At 44.3% G+C, this 16,543-nt stretch overlaps 1 protein-coding gene across 1 annotated transcript in view; it reads left to right on the forward strand.

Moving 5' to 3' along the window:
* The window catches only part of Slc22a23 (solute carrier family 22 member 23), a 178,397-nt gene that overhangs the window by 140,426 nt on the left and 21,428 nt on the right, over nucleotides 1–16,543 (forward strand). The window contains exon 7 of the mRNA XM_008831688.2: nucleotides 11,238–11,365. Coding sequence (XP_008829910.1) covers nucleotides 11,238–11,365 — 128 coding nt within the window. The remainder of the gene's footprint in view (nucleotides 1–11,237; nucleotides 11,366–16,543) is intronic.

The following is a 16,543-nucleotide window of genomic DNA, read 5'->3' on the forward strand; positions in this document are numbered from 1 at the left end:
CAAGATCAGCTTCAAGCTTCAAGATCAGGGGCAAGCTTCATCTACTTCTGAGGAGAGAGCAGTGAGGTCATCAGAATAATCGGTTTTTATGTGGAGAAACCAAAGAATCAAAAAGCTTTTTCAGGTGCTGGGGAGATGTCTAAAATGCTTGCTGCTCAAGTGTGAGGACCCAAGTTTGGATCCCTAGCATCCATAAATGCTGGGTAGATATAGTGCCCCTCCTGTAGTCCCAGCATGTGGGGAGTAGAGACACAGGGTGGCCAGAGCAAGCCCACTAGCTAGACTAGTTGAATTGGCAAGCTCTGGGTTCAAGAGACCGTGCCTCTCTATATATAAGGTAGAAAGTAATTCCAGAAGATACCTAAAGTCAGTGTTTAGCCTCCAGATGTATACATACTTACACACACATGTGCACCACACATGTACACACCACAAACACATTAAAAAAAAAAAAAAAAAAAAAAAAAAAAAAAAGAAACAGTCTCTTATGGTAGATGGACTAGCTTTCACCACAGGAATGCACATGTCAATAAACACTTACACCCCCAGGGGCCACCCCAAGGACCACCCCCAAAAAAATAAAAAAAAAAAAAAAAAAAAAAAAGCTTTTCCAGAATCTTAGAAGTAGGCAACAACGTTAAAAACTGGCTTCAATTGTCAGGGATTCTCAAAATGCAGTCCCTAGGCCAGGTCTGAGAATTTGTGTTTCCAACAAGTCCCCAAGTGAGGCTGACACTATCGGCCAGCATTTGAGGAAGGAATGCTGAAGATATGCTTGCTCCAGGGCTACAGACGAGCCCTGAGGGCCGAGAAGCAGCCCTGTGCCAGGTTAAAGACCAGGGGGTCCTGCATGTGGATAAAAACCTGGTGAAGGACATGCAGGAGATGCTCTGGGTCATCTGAGTCTAACCTATCCTATAAGGAGGAGCAGATGCTGTTCCTGAGTAGTGGGTGGGCACTGATCACCAATCCAGTTCCACTGCTGACACAGATATCACCTTGGTTGTCTCAGACATCAGTGATGTCCAAAAGTGATGGAGGAAGAAAGAAGAGCTTGGTCCTGCATTTAACTATCCTGGCTGTGTTTCTGGTTCCCTAGGCTGGGCTCCCTGCCTCACTTACTTGGCAGCCCCACCAGCAGCCACAGCTCTTGTTCTTAGAGCTTTCTGTTCCCAGCCTGTCTCTCTACCTCTACCCCTGCAAGGGATCAATGTGGGTAGCTTTCTTGCACTCTGCCAAGGTGTTTCATCAGGTACCTGTTAGAAAAGTTCCTCCACTTGAGCTCACCCAGTATGTGTGCTCTGTGTAAGAATGTGTTCCAGATACACAGAGCTGGTGAATTATTAACTGTACCTTGTTCAGTTGGAATTTCATCCTGATGAGAGCTGTACAGTCAGCACAGTCATTAGAAGCACTGGGGAGAGTGTTGAGAGGGAGGAAGCCAGGTGGGAAATAACAGAAAATGAAGGAAGATGTAATGCTGGAGAATAAGTAATGTGCCAGCTCTCCAGGTGAGACATGACAGAGGACAGGCGAGTGAGCCAGCCTGAATGGTCAGCAGCTGGGGAAGGACTAACACCAAGGCTCTGGGACAGAAATCTTTAGGAAAAAGTACACATGCCAAAGAGATTTTAATGTCTAAAAATTTCAAGAGAAATATCATTATAAAATGTATAAATGGCCTCCAGAATGTCCAAAGTATTTGGGAGCTCTTATCTAATCCCTAAAAGATTTTACGGTTACCTCATCAGAGGGGGGAATGTTAGATAGCAAAAAGCCCCATTTAAAAGAAAAGAGAGTACATGAAGTTGTCAGGAAAAAGTGATGGGGAGATATGGGAGGAGTTGGAGGGGAGGGAGTGGGCGTGAATTTGACCAAAACACCTTATATGCATGTATGAAATGAAATTCTCAATAAATTTTTTTAAAGTTAATGAAGAAAAAGAAAAAAATGTATAAATGGCCTTAAGCTAGATAAACGTTCAGTTTAAAAAATACTAACAATTACATCATGTATTATAAATGGTTCTAATTTGTAAATATCACTAAAAATGTTTTAGCCAGAATCATACTAATCTTTATCCTTTCTTGAGAGTTTAGTTTTAGGGTTTTTGTTTGTTTATTTCTGAAGTGGAGTCTTGCTATGTTGCCCAAGCTGGCCTCAAACCCTGGGTTCCAGCATCCTCCTGCCTCGGCCTCCTAAGTGCCTGTGACAACAGGTGTGCCTGAGCACAGCAGTTAGGGGTTGCTCTTGTTGGGCCAGGCTAAGCACTTTACGTCCCTGAACTCCTTTCATCCTGAGGACCCCTGAGGTTGACACTGTGGTAGCCTCCCATGCAGATGGAGGAACTGAGGCACACAGAGACTCCATGGCTTGCCAAAGGTCCTTTGTGACAGGAGATCTGAGTCCGGCAGTTGGACTCTAGGCCAACATGAAGGCCACCAGCTGCTCAGCTCAGTCCCATGTGCTACTGGACCCAGAGGCTCCCTAGGGCGCCAAGAGCAGCATGTACTTGGCACAGAACTGTGCTTCTCATCTGGAAGATTCTCTCTGTCCTCTTTGTTTTTGTAATAGCTTCGTTAACAATTACAAAAACATTTCTTCAAATCGCTGGGGTATTGCTACTTATCCTAATAGGGGTGCAATGAAAAATGTGGTAAATAGATTAGTTAATCTTGTTGCTTATTCCAAAAATAATTTTAAAAGATGTGCATATAAAGCCCTGTAATTATCAGTCTGTTTTCCTTTCCCAAACATGAGGCTCAAAACACTGTCCTCCATCAAAACCAGTTTTATTTCAGAATACCACATTAGAAAAGAGATTTTGTCACAGATAAAATAAGAAATTTAGTAATATTAACAATTATTCACACAGGAAAGCCTTCCTCACAGGACAGGGAAGAGATGAGTCATAGCAGGCTAGTGTCCAGGAAGCTGTATGAGTATACGTGATCGTCTTCATGGGTCTCATGGTTGTCCTCTTACAGCTGATTTTGGGAGATGTATTATAGTGTAAAGAAAAAGCTTCATCTAAATCCTCTTTGGCTCTACGTTAGCTAGACTGGATAATGAAACAACATGTAATCCTAACAAAAAGCGAGCATGCTGGGGGAGAGGGAGTCGTTTTCCTCAGTGTTGTAGCCCCTGGTGAGTGCCCTTGCTTGAGTAAATACCCCCCATGCTTGCATAGACCCTACCTAAATGCAGTGGGCACAAAGCAACATGAAAGTAGGAGGGAACACATTGGAGAGAAGGGGGTCAGCAGGAGGGAGAGACGTAAGAGAGGAATGTGATCCAATACATGGCCAAAGGCAAGCTTAGAAATTCAAATGGTAGCCCACATTTCAACCATGGAAACTGAATGAGCAATTAAAAGTGAGCTGGAAGTGTTCTCTACGCTGCTGTTTGAGATTTGCTGATGGCACCAGAAATTAGGAAGTCCTTGGGTAAGATTAGCTTCTGAGTGCAAAGTTTATGTAAAATGTTAAAAATTTCAGTGGCCAACACAGGGGTAGGTTGATTGGACTACCTACCACACAGCCTGTGAACACAGAGGTGCCGCTAAAATTCCACTTAGATACAGAAACATCAAAAAACCGTCCCTCCTTCTGTCCCCTTCCCTCCTCAGCCTGCTTCCTATCACTTCCTTTCTTTTTTCTTTTTCTTTCCTGTGCTAGCAAACCCAGAGCCTTGTGCATGCTAAGCAAGCACTCTACCACTGAGCTACATCCCAGGCCTTTTTATAATTTTAGACACAGTCTTGCTAAGTTGTCCCCAATGTCCTGAACTCACTATATAATCCACACTGACCTTGAGTGTGCAATCCTGCCTCAGCCTAGAGAGTGCTGGGATTACAGGCCTGTGCCACTTTGCCTGTCAGAACATCACCTTTTATCACTTACAAAAATGCCAGATCAGTTCCTCTTATATCATAGTGCTTTTAATGCCCTATGTGCCTTCTGCTTTCTGTGGCCTGATAGCCACCTCCATGGATAAATTAGCAAAAGGAACAGAATGCGCAGAAAGGGAAGGATGTGAGGCAACTGTCTGCAAGGTTACAGAGTATAGGTATTGTAGCTGAATTGCAAATCTTCATCTGCTTAGCGCATGAACTGAGGAACATTTGGAATGATCTCAAGTACTGTGCATTCAGTGTTGGTCCACTGTAAAAAGCCTAACTTCAAAGCCTTCATGTGCCAGGCCTGAGCCTGCAGCAGCATGAGGATGATGTGCACTGCGTGGCCTGGGCTGCGTCGTTTTACCTTTCGGGGTGACTTAGCCACAAGTCTCCACAGAATGCGGGACTCTGGCAGGGCCTCTGTGTCATTCCACCTACCTTATGCCACTGAGACTGAGGCCTAGGTGAATAAAGCAACTCACTGAAGGTCACGGCAGCTTCCTGATGGATTTCTACTGTCATTTTTTCCATAGCAGCACTGTGGGGGTCTGGGTTTGTAAAAAGCAATGTTCTGAGCTTATGTGAGAGGGAACTTTCAATTACTAAAGAACTTGCTCGACGAAGAGATTTGTAAGAAGTACATTTGCCTTAGGAAAACCTTGGGTTTAACCATCCTCAGAGCTCTTTATTTGATTTCAGGATACACCTCCCTTCTCCCCAAATTCCTAAGTTTAATGAAAACCATAAACTTAAAGATAAAAAAAAAATTAGAATCCATCCATTTTCTGATGTTTTCACCTGTGTGACTCCCTCTTCCTCCTCCTCTCCTGCTCCTTTTGCTAATTAATCCCTGTAGATAGTTACGAGGCCACATAAGCTACAAAGCACATGGGGTCTTATGCTTCACACCTTACTTGTTTAGTACATGAAACAGAACTAAATTTTTTTTAGAATCTTTCTATGTATCTCTAGCTGGTCTGGTCTTACTAGGTAGCCTAGCTTGGTCTTGAACTTGGGCTAATCCTCCTGCCTCAGCTACTTGAGTGCTGGGATTACTGGCATGAGCCATCATCACTCCAGTTCTAACATTTTTTTAAATTTTTTTTTTAGAATAAACATTTCATTACAGCTTTAACATAGTCAATAACAGTTTCCAGAGCAACGATACATCTCTTTCAAAAGTGGCTATAAAATTTTTAGGTTCACTGTTGAATTAATACAGTTATACAATATTGAACTCAGTATAAACCCTGTAAGACATAAAATTGAATGAGTTTTTAATCTTTAAAAAAGATCTCCATTTCATTTTAAAATATACTATTTTTTTACAGAAAGGCTCATTGTTTTTGCTAATAACACTGAGATGTTGGTGCATGCGTCTCTAGTCTATATGTATCGGATTATTACTAGTCATAATTGGTTGCACTTGGATACTTGGCACCTGTGTATGTCTATAAAGTCATTGGGTAGATTTCAATGGTAATGTTTACCATCTCTACTAACTAACATGACATACCTTTTTATGCTTCCTCCTCAAATATAATTCATTTTTTAAACTTTGTTGATTTTGTGTGTGTGTGTGTGTGTATCACACAGAACATCCCAATCTCCTCAAATATAATACATTTTTAATGTGTTGCTTTTGTGTGTGTGTATATATCACACAGAACATCCCAAACCATCTTATTCAACTGTACATCCACTTCCCATATGGCACCCTTCCATAGCTTCCTTCCCCCCATTAGAGCCCTTATACTCTGTTATCCCTGCTACTGTCTGCTGTGTCCTCCCCACTAGAGCCCTTATACTATGTTATCCCTGCTACTGTCCTCTGTGTTGTCGGCACCCCCAGCCATTCCCCACTATTTGACCATCTGGTGAATCTAGTCAGCCTATCTAGAGGACTTTGTTTTAGGAAGGTCACCAGCTCTAACATTTTAAGAGAAAAGGGACAGTAAGGGAGAAAGGAAGGAAGGAGGGAGGGAGGGAGGTAATCAATCAGTCTATCTATATGAAAACTTATTCTACGGATCAGAGCTTGTATTTTTGCAAAACCTTTGAATAACTTCCAACTGTGTTTAATTCCATTTGGGCCTTTGACTTTGCTGTTTCTTTGGGGGGTTTTTTGTTTTATTTTGTTTTGTTTTGTTTTGTTTTGAGAGGGGGGACCGCTCCAGAAATTTTTTTACTTATACTTAATCTAACCTAGAGCGTCAACAGCTAGAATCACCTCTTTAAGTCAGAAGTGGCCTGAGCCCCACCTACACCCACTTTTACATGCACATAGGGAAAGCTGTCTCCACAAAGTTTTACTAACCCTGCTCCCTCCTGGCTTGACTCTGTGTCCTTTCCAGGCCTGTTTGGGCTGGGATACAGCCCAGTGGTATAGCATGTGTTTAGCATACTTTCCTTCCCAACAACATAACTTCTTGGGGCCCACACTGTGTGGCTCATCTCTATCCTGGCCCCAATTTTGCAATGCATGTTTATTTGATGAATGACATCATGTTGAATCATGGACAAGGTGTGTTTGTGTACACAGGTTTTGCCCTAAAATTAAATACTTTACAAAGCAAATAAAGGAATGACTTAAGAGTGCAACTAATTTAATAAAACAGCAGTTGTTTTTTTTTTTTTTTTACCTTTCTGGGTTTTATTTATGAGTAAATGTCCTAGTACAATGAATGAAAGAAGACACACATGTTCTGTACTCAGAATCGCCTGACTGACCTTTAACCAGAGTGGGTGTTAAAAGAACCGTCAGGAAGGCAGCCCAAGCCACTATCGAAATCATTGTGGGCTTCCTTAGAACACTGCCATATGATGCAGCTCTATCACCTCTGGTATATACAGAAGAAATCTAAGTCCATCTACCACAAGAACGTGTACATAGTGTTTATTGTGACACCATTCATAACAGCCAAGAATGGAATCAGCCTAGGGTTCCATCAGCAGGTTGCTAGAGAATACATGGCATATGTGCACAGTGGAATTATTCAACTACAAAAAGAATGAAATTATGACATTTGCAAGAAAATGAATGGAACTGAAGTTCATCATGTTAAGTGAAATAAGCCAGACTCAGACAAACAAAGCATTTTTTCCCTCATGTGTAGACTCTAGATTTAAAAATACATATACAAGATACAAAAATGGAAAGAAACTATTTAGGAAAAGAGCAGTGGGGGATGGGATGAACAGGTAATGGAGGTTGTGATCAAAGTACATGATAGACATTAATGAAAATGTTATAATGAAACCTATTCTTTTGTATAACAAATATATATTGGGGGGAAAATGGCTGTCCAGATAGGATACTTGTAGTCAGATTCTCCAATTGGATAAAAAAATAATTTGTAGTTTTTAAACCTCAAGGCCAAATGAACAGTAACATTACTGATTTTAACCACTGATTTCTCTGGACAATTTCACAGCTTACACACTATGATATAAAACAGACCTGGAAAATGTCAGACAAACTTGGGCTTAGCTAAACTGTACACAGCAGGAAAGAAAGTAGGATTCAAATGTGAGTTAGATACCTGGTCTTCTTCTCGAATCATAAGTCACCATGCTCTGCCATGCATGTGCTGAGACAAGTGGCAAGGGTTGCCTAAGTTTTGTGCTCCCATTCAGCTTGGAAGAATAGCCAGGGAATAGCAGTGCATACCTGTAATCCCAGCACTCAGGAGGCTGAGGCTGGAGGATTGCCCTGAGTTTGAGGCAATCCTGATCTGCCTAGTGCCTCCTTAGAAAGAAAGAAGGAAAAATAAAGGTAGAGTAGAAGACAGAGACAGATGGAGAACACACCAACCAGGGAGAACGTTTTCTCTCCTGACAGAATAACACCATTCATGAGATACCATTAGGAAGAGGTCCACATAAAGCTGTAGGACCACACTTCACTGTAGCTATTTTGGACAGGGTCTTTCTAAAAAATATTGATCCTACTTTTTAAAAATTTTATGCATTTATTATGTGTATGGGTGGGTGTGTTCGTGCCATGGTACATGTGTAGAGGTCAGAGGACACCTTGGTGTGAATGGTTCTTTCTTTCTACCATGTGGGTCCTGGGGCTCAAACTCAGGTCATTAGGCTTAGTGGTGAGTACCTTTATTTGCTGAGCTGTCTCCCCTGCCTTATCCTGCATTTTAAGCATGCCATAAACATGTATGATATAGTTGTTGGTCACTTTAACTAGCACAGGAAGGGTGTCAATACCTGGAGGAGGGGGGAGTCATTGGCTGTATAGTGAGGGGCCATTCATAGACCCCTATCTGGCACTGAAGTTCTATTTTGTCACTTTGCCATTCCTGTGGTATCACCAGGGGCTTCTGTGTCAAGATAATGGTATGTCAGGAGCACCTCTGGCAAATGGGGTTCCTGTGCCCACAGGAAGGAGCTGGAGTATCACTGCATCCCCATTGCTGGTTGCTGCCTTTCCCAGTGCATGGCTGTCAGCCCTCTCTGCTCCCCACAGCCTGGCCCAGAATTACCAGGGGCTCCCTCTCCTAGGATTCTCTCCTCTGAGTCAGCCCTAAGGGCTCTTCCATGAAGAGCTGTTTCTAACCAACATATCATGCAGCCTCCACATCACCTAGTCAGAGACCCCTTTGCTTTTTCTGCCTCTTGGCTTTTCAACACAAGGTGTACCAGGCAGATATTTTTCCGTTGAAATGTCCATTTCTGTGAGCTTCAGCTGTGTTCTTCCTATTGCCCAGACCTTGGACTGGGTTCAGTTTGTTTTGGTTTGGTTTTTTGAGACAGAATCTCAGTCTATAATGCAAGCTAGCCTTAAGCTCACTAGGTAGCCCCAAATGCCCTTGAACTCTAAGCAATCCTCCTGTGTCTTCCAAGTACATTAAAAGTGGGAGCCTCCATGCCCAGCTTCCACAGGATTTTTATGTACTTGTCATGAGAAATTCCATCACATTCCCACCACTTTATCCAAAGTGAAGTAAGCTCCTTTGGGCCTTCTCATATGCCAGCAGCCCAGAGTTCTTTATGAGTTTTCAGTACATGTGAATACCTTGTAGAACTTGTGTTCCCCACAATGTGCCCTGAGGTTTTGGTGTTCTGTAACACCTGAGGAAGCCTCACAGGACAGTATTTCCCCAGCATCAGCTATCTGGATTGCTTGGTTTTTTGCTTTATTTGTTTCTACTGAGGTTAAGGGAGTGAGTGCTCAACTTGTTTAAATCCCTGTTCTGCCATTTTGAGCATTGTTCTTGAACATTCTCAGCCTGAGCTTCCCCAGATGTCAAATGGGTAGTAATAGTACCACCACATCCAAAGCTTGGGAAACGTAAAACAGGGCCTGGCAGTCACCAGTCTGGTCATAGGGAAGGTAGTTTATAGGACTACCTGCCATTAGAGATAGGAGTGTGGCTTTTGTGAGTCTGCCTGTGTTTCATGGGAGAGTACAGTTCCTCACTTCCCTTCACCCTGGTCCTTAGAGTCTATACCTCCTAGGATCTTCCTGTAGCCACACCAGCCCCCTTCTCCCTTCTCCGCTTCTTCCCTCTCCTCAGCTCATGCACCCCCACACCTTCCCTCAGGAGCCTGTCCCAACACACAGCACACACAGCATGCTGGGATGGACCAGCATCACTCATTTTCCAGAACAGCTCAAGCAGAGCTCTGCCTCCCCTGACCCAACCTTCCACCACCTTCCCAACCACCACCTTCCTCAATTGCTCCACCGTATCTCATGTGGTAGATACAGGCTTTGGTCCTTGTCACTCATTAAGTCATATATGAGGCTGTTTTGTAGTGACAATGCTCAGTTCACATTAGAAAAATCATTTGGTATCCAGTAAGAGTCTGAGCTCCAGGAGAGGCCTACACCTACTTCCTCAACCAGGGCTCACCATGCCTAATCAGTGCTGCCTAACACCTATGCTATAAGCCTTGCAATTCTCAAAGCTCTTTAGATAAGATGTTTACTTATGGGTATCAGCTTGGTCCACAGGGCAGACCAGTTTCTAGCTATTCAGACTCTCTGATCTGAGAACCTGACATTAGGGATGATGATGATGAGCTCAAAGGATGAATGGCCACAGGATAATGCAGCGTCCCAGAGGCTTGTCAATTTAGAAGCAACTGGGCCACACACAAGGCCTACCATGTGAGGTTCTGGTCTCTGTCTCTGGCTGTGAAGCCTGGGAAGAGAGGAAGAATCTTCTCCTGAGGGTCCAGCACTGTTCTCTTGGGATGCAATGCCTAGACTGATGGAATGCCAGGAACAACGATGGCTGCTTTGTATGCATAACACAGAGCTTGATTTCAAGGCAAAATGATGTTACCCAAGCACCTGTTGCTTGACCTTTTCCCCCTGAGCCCTCTCTCAGGTCAGCCATCAAAGCTCTGTGTGGTGGACAGATCATCATAAGGCCATCCACCCTGTGAACCAAGCTTGGAGATGAATAAGGAGTAAGGCTTTTAATAATAATGAGTGACAGGGCTTTGTGTGAGGAAACTCTGGCTTTAGACTCCTGGCCCAAAGGGTTAGAAGGTATAGTTGCACCCCTCCGATGAGCCCGCTTCTGGCTTTTTCTTCTCCTTCACAGCATTGACTTATGATTTCGATTCCCTGCAGTGAAGTTAGTGTCCACAAACATGGGTTATAAATACTGTTATTTTAACCCCCAGTGTTGTACATTTTAGCATTTTTGAGACCATCTGCAAAGTACCTGTGCTATCAGATTAGGAAAGAAAGGGGGAAATTCTAGTGAAAATCACAGAATGTTTAGAACCAAATCACAAGTGTAGCTGCAGTGATACTTAGATTAAATCATGAAGTTTTAAATCCAAATATTGAAAAAAACTAATATTAATGATCTATAATCTCAAAAAATGAAAAGAAAACACCCAAATATATCAGCAAGATGGAAATATTATTGATGAGAACTTAAACCACAGGAATTGGTATTTGTGCTAAGTTATTTCATTATAAAGAAAGGACCTGACTTTAAAGTGCCGTATTTTAGTTATCTGTGTAATACTGGTGGCATATTTGGGTATGTCTCTGTTTAAAATCTGTTATTTAAAATTAATTAATACCTAAAAGCCAATAAACATTAATTTTGAGTATTAAAAAAGTAATGCCTACAAGTTATTATCATGGCTTTCCATCTGGGGGTGGGGGCACCAACATTCAGACCATGACAGCATGGACAGTTTTTCCAGCTGTTCATTTAAAGACTCTCCTGAACTGGCAAGGCAGGTGTTAGGCCATTACAGCAACTTCTTCCCAGAATCCATCCTCCTTTCTGGACAGCATGTAACTGAAATGAAACAGAATGGAAGCCACTCAGCCTTTCCTCTTTTGTCTTTGAAGGATATTCCCAGAGTCTCTCCGCTGGCTCATGGCTACCCAGCAGTTTGAGTTGGCAAAGAAGCTGATCCTGCACTTGACACAGAAGAACTGTGTAAGCCCCGAGAGTGACATCAAGGGCATTATGCCAGGTAACTACACCACAGGCTGGGGGCAAGGGGGGAAGACACTGCAGGAGGCTTATATTGCCCTAACTAGTGGAGTAACTGTCCTAACTAGTGTCCCTTGGATGCTTCTGTGTCTACATGGTCTACAGAAAGGCAGCAGTAGCAGCTACAATCTGGGAGTGAGAGTGACTTGAATTTCTCTCCACTTTCTGGGAGTTGGTTTCTTTCATGATCTAGCTGAACACTCTGGTATTCCTTATAGCCCATGCTAAGTCAGAAGCACAGTTGGATGCACACCTATGTATTCGGCTATGTGGCACCCAGCCCTGCCTACCCACCTACCAGGTTTTAAAGCCCTGGCTGAAGGTGTAGATGATCTAAATGACCTATATTCTTGAGTGTGACCTTCAGAGAGCTGCCATTGTCTATTTATGGCCATGACCTATTTGTTGGGCAAGGGAAGAAATGGAACCATGAACTATTTTCATAGAGTGGTTCAGATCCATAGAATTCTTGTGAATCAGGACATCAGCACACATTAGGTGGAACTTTCAAGCTGGGAGTCCACAAATGTCACTAGGAGGCTCTTCATAATCAGATTCCTGGTCCTTCCCTGACATGCCAAGATACTGACCCAGTAGATCTGAAAGAAGCCTGAGAACATGCCACTGTAGTAAACACTGGAAGAGATTCTAACACAGGGAACCTAGGGAGCCCCTTTGGAAAAGCACTGGTAGACTGCAGTTCTGACGCAACACCCTAACCTGTAGACCTAGTATACATTGTAAAATTCCTCAGGAAAATAATCTATAGGTCCTTGTCATAGAGAGAAGGGGAGTGGGGGGGTGGGTTCCCAGTACTGGAATCCTGTGATGATCATTCATTCATTTAGTCCACAGATGTTTACTAGGCACCTATGAGAGAACAGAGAAGGAATCAGGCTATGCCTAGCTCTTGGGGAGCTCAGAGTCAGGGGTGCATGTACAGGGGGCCCTTAGACATGTACTCAGTCAGGAGGGGTGAAACACTGGAGCAGAAAGTTGAAGGATGGTGGTAAATAGTTCTGTCAGAAAAGCTAGTTGAGCCTGGCTCTGAGACAGGTGAGCAGAGGCCTGAGCCAGACAGGAGAAGGTGCCCTGCAGGGTCCCAGTAGGGAGGAGAAACATGAGCAACCTGGATCAGTACCCAGCTGGGCCTCTCACTGGACTCCCATTCAGAAGATCTGGGGCTGCCTAGGTGTCACTGCTCAGCCAGGGTGTCATCCCTGCCTCCGCCTGTGCTCAGGACACCCAGGCTGAGCTACCACTTGCTGGGTGTGGTCTACCAAGTCCTTCAACTCGGGCCAGAAAAGTCAGGTTGCCCTGAAGCTTTGATTTCCCTGGAATGAAGGATGCATGCCACATCTAGTCTATATCAAAAGTACTGAGTGATGCTGGCTCTCCAGAGGGAACTCGGAGGCCCCCTTTCTCATGTGTAGAGACATTAAGCAAGACAACACATGGTGCCAACATACCAGTCCCCTTCTAAGTGATGTGCAAATACCAGCCCATTTTTCACATGCAATCCTGTATACTTTACACATATGAACCTGTTTCTTCACAGCAGCACATTTGTAAGGGAATCTGTAGTGCTCCTCATCTGCAGGTGGGAAAACCACAGCACAGAGATGCTGAGTAGCTTTGTCTGAGGTCACTTTGCTGCTAAGTAGTTGAGAAGGGACTTGAACCCATGAAGTTCAGCAGAAGTGGTTTTACTTTGCTGCTGGGAAGAGGGAGACCATGAGACATGGGGACGGGTACTATTAAGGACCCCTTCGAGCCAGGTTTGCCCAGTGTTGGACCATCACATAGCTTCCCACAAGCGCCTACTCCCTCGTGTCTTTCTGTACATTTGTCATTTATTTCTGGCCTTCTCCTAATTAAATCGTCACACTCCACTTCTTTTGGGTTAAAATGTTATCTGAGAAAAGCTTGTTTTCTCCATCCTAATCACACTGATTCATGTCCCTATAGTTCTCCCCACAACCTCCCAACCCCCCTTTTTGTTTCTAAGTTTTGTTAGTACTTGTGTGTGTCTCTCTCTCTCTCTCTCTCTCTCTCTCTCTCTCTCTCTCTCTCATGTTCTTGTGCTCTTCTTTGATAATTATTGCTACATATACATACATAAATACTTTTTTTTTGTCTTTTAGAGACAGGGTCTCCCAGTAGCTGCAGCTGTCCTGGAACTCGCTATGCAAACCAGGCTAGCCTCAAACTCACAAAGAGCCGCCTGCCTCTGCCTTATATCCCAGGCAGGACAAGAGGTAGTTAGTCCCTCTTAGTGACTGACAAAGAAGAGAAAGATTTGCCCCTTACCAGGATCTGTCATCAGTCATCATGATCACTGTGAGGTGGTCACTGTGGGATGCTCATTCCTGCCTCTGGCTGTCTACCAGCCCTCACTGTCAGATGCATTTAGACAGCACTATGCAAAACTTAGAGGACGAAGGACTTCCCTGTTTTGTCTAGCCAAGTCTGGGAGTGGCATCTTCTTGGCTCAGACTTGCTCTTCCACTTGTTATCCTCTTCGTAGTGCCTCATCTAGCTCCCCATCCACCCATGGGCTCTTACTCAGCTTCTCAGGCACATTTACTGGCTTTTCTGCTCTGCTCTGTCCTCCTACCTCCATCAGCAGCCCAGGCACAAGCTCATCACAGCATCATCTGCTCCAAGGCCTCCCAGGATCTTTAGGGGAGACACCCACCCCATCTACCACATAGCTTTGGAAACCCTGCCTGATCTCCTACTTCCCCAGGCCTCTCTTCTGTGTTGGGCTCCCACAGGAAACTGATCCACTCTCACTTTCATCCTGGCTAGCTCCTCAAGCCCAAATTGGCCCTCATACTCTATAGCCTGGGCACTTGTCCTGGCTGTAAGGAGAGCTATGTCAACTGGTCAGTGCCTCCACCCCACAGAGCCTCTGCTCCCAGCCCAGACTATACCCCAACACCAAAGGAGGCCCCTGGGTAGCAGGCAGCTCATGAAAATTCATGGAATACAGCTGTCCAGGACTTCTACAACCAGGAAGGGGCAAGGCTGTTCCTTACGTTGCCTCTGGCTAAGCTGCAGTGGTGAGGAAGGGTGGCTCAGGCTCTGTTAAGGCATGCTAGTCCTGGGCTTATGCAGGAAGAAAATTTTATCTTCCAAAACTTCCTGTTTCCATCTCTCTCTTTTTTAAATTTTTATTTATTTTTATTTTATGTGTATGTGTGTATTGCCTGCATGTAGGTAAGTGTACTTGTGTCATGCAATGCCTGCGGAGGTCAGAAGAGGCTGTCGGATCCCCTGGGACTGGAGTTATGGACAGTTGTTAGCTGCCATGTGGGTGCTGGGATTCGAACCCAGGTCTTCTGCAAGAACAACCAGTGTTCTTAACCACTGAGCCATCTCTCCAGCCCTCCATTTCTCTTTTAAAGCTGCTTTGAGTTTATATTTGAGCATAGGCATTGGTCTCCATGGCATGTACAGCAGAATTACATACTTGAGCGTGTTCCCAAATGTCATTCTCACAGTGTCATATGATGTGCCCAAGTGTGACAGCTTCTCTTCCCAAGCCCTGACTCCCAAGATTTTCAACATTTATTGCAGAAGTAAAGACTGCTGATTCCATAGTGCACACATTCCACGGAGGGAGGGAGAGAGGGAGGGAGGGAGGGAGGGAAACAAAGCCAGGAAGCAAGGCAGGCTGATAGCCTGGAGTAAGAATGCCACTCTGCCCCTTTACTTTCAGTGATGGTTAAGGGCCAGCAAAGAGTCATGGGGCAGAGACTGGGAGGCCTGAGGAAAACTCCCCACAACATTTAATCATTCTCGGAGCCTAATGAGGAAACTTCAGCTCTCCTTATTTTACAGGAGGGCAGGAGGGACCAGAAAGGCTGAATGTTGGGGAGTAGTAAGCTCCTGATATAACACCCTGGGAAGAAGCTCAATGAAGAGTGGCCCAATGAAGAAGAACCCACACATGACCCTCATCCTCTCCCTGGGGGAGAGCAGTGTGCAGGGAGCAAGGGTCATTTGGCCTCTTGCTTGTGCGCAGCTCCTTTATGGAAGCAGTAGCCAGGGATGGCCAAGGAAGTCCAACTCAAGCTTCTCATTCCTAGGGATCCTGGGAGGGTGTGCTGCCACTGTCTTCTCCCTTGGCTGCCCTGAGAAGATGCAGAGGCCAGGACCTCTTCACTGCCTCCTGCATCCAGGGCTCAGAGAATGCACAGCAGCTGTGTCTTATCCACAGCATGTGTCAGGACCTCTCTAGACAGCCTAGGTTTTCCCTATACATACACACCTCTGGTAAGGTTTAATTTACAAATTAGGCACAGTAAGAGATTAACTGTAACTAATTACAAGATAGAACAATTAAAACAGTAGAACTTATGAACTGCTCATTTAATATTTTCTGTTTAATATTTTCTAACAAGAAACTCAGAGCAGGGCTTCTGCCCAGCCATGTGGGACCCTCCCTGCTCCCAGATCTCAGGAGCTGACCACATGGGTCAGGGAAACACGGAGGAGCGGGGCTGCACAATGGAGCTGGACACACCTGGCGTCTCAACATTAAGCTCTGCACGTGTCTGTTTGAAATTCTAACAATGCTAAGTCAAGAAGGCTGAGGAGCTCCAAGGTCTGTGGAGGCAGACCTTGTCCTAATCCTCATGTCTTATCAGCTCTCTGGCACCTGTTTGCTTTTATTTCCTGGTACAAGAAGTTTGGGAGAGTCCCTGGGTTTCTATCTGATAGCCAGAGAGTCAGTAAACCATCTTATTTCCAGTGAGCTCACAGGGTTTCAGCACTTCGCTTCTGTGTCCTACAACTTGGAGTATATGGGTTTCAACCTAGAAGAAAGCACTTTGGGCTGCAGTTCTATGTTGTTGATAGGCCAGTGATGTGGATAGCAGAGACCCTGACAAAACATCAATACTGCTGGAAAAGTTAACTTAATTCCCCTTAGACTAATGCAGTTACCACTGTAAACTACAGTCAATTCTTAGACTGGGCTCTAAGGTTTAATGTTATTTAAAAAAACAAAAACCTCAGGTTATAATGTAATTGCTATAGCTTCTTTAGCATCATATTTCATCCACAGTAATACATTCACAGTTAAGTATGGATCACATTTTAAAAAGAAACACCTTTAAACTTACATAAACACACTAATCACATTTGGATT

The sequence above is a fragment of the Nannospalax galili genome, unplaced genomic scaffold (genome assembly GCF_000622305.1).
Source record: "Nannospalax galili isolate Female #2095 unplaced genomic scaffold, S.galili_v1.0 scaffold72, whole genome shotgun sequence".
Lineage (NCBI taxonomy): Eukaryota > Metazoa > Chordata > Mammalia > Rodentia > Spalacidae > Nannospalax > Nannospalax galili.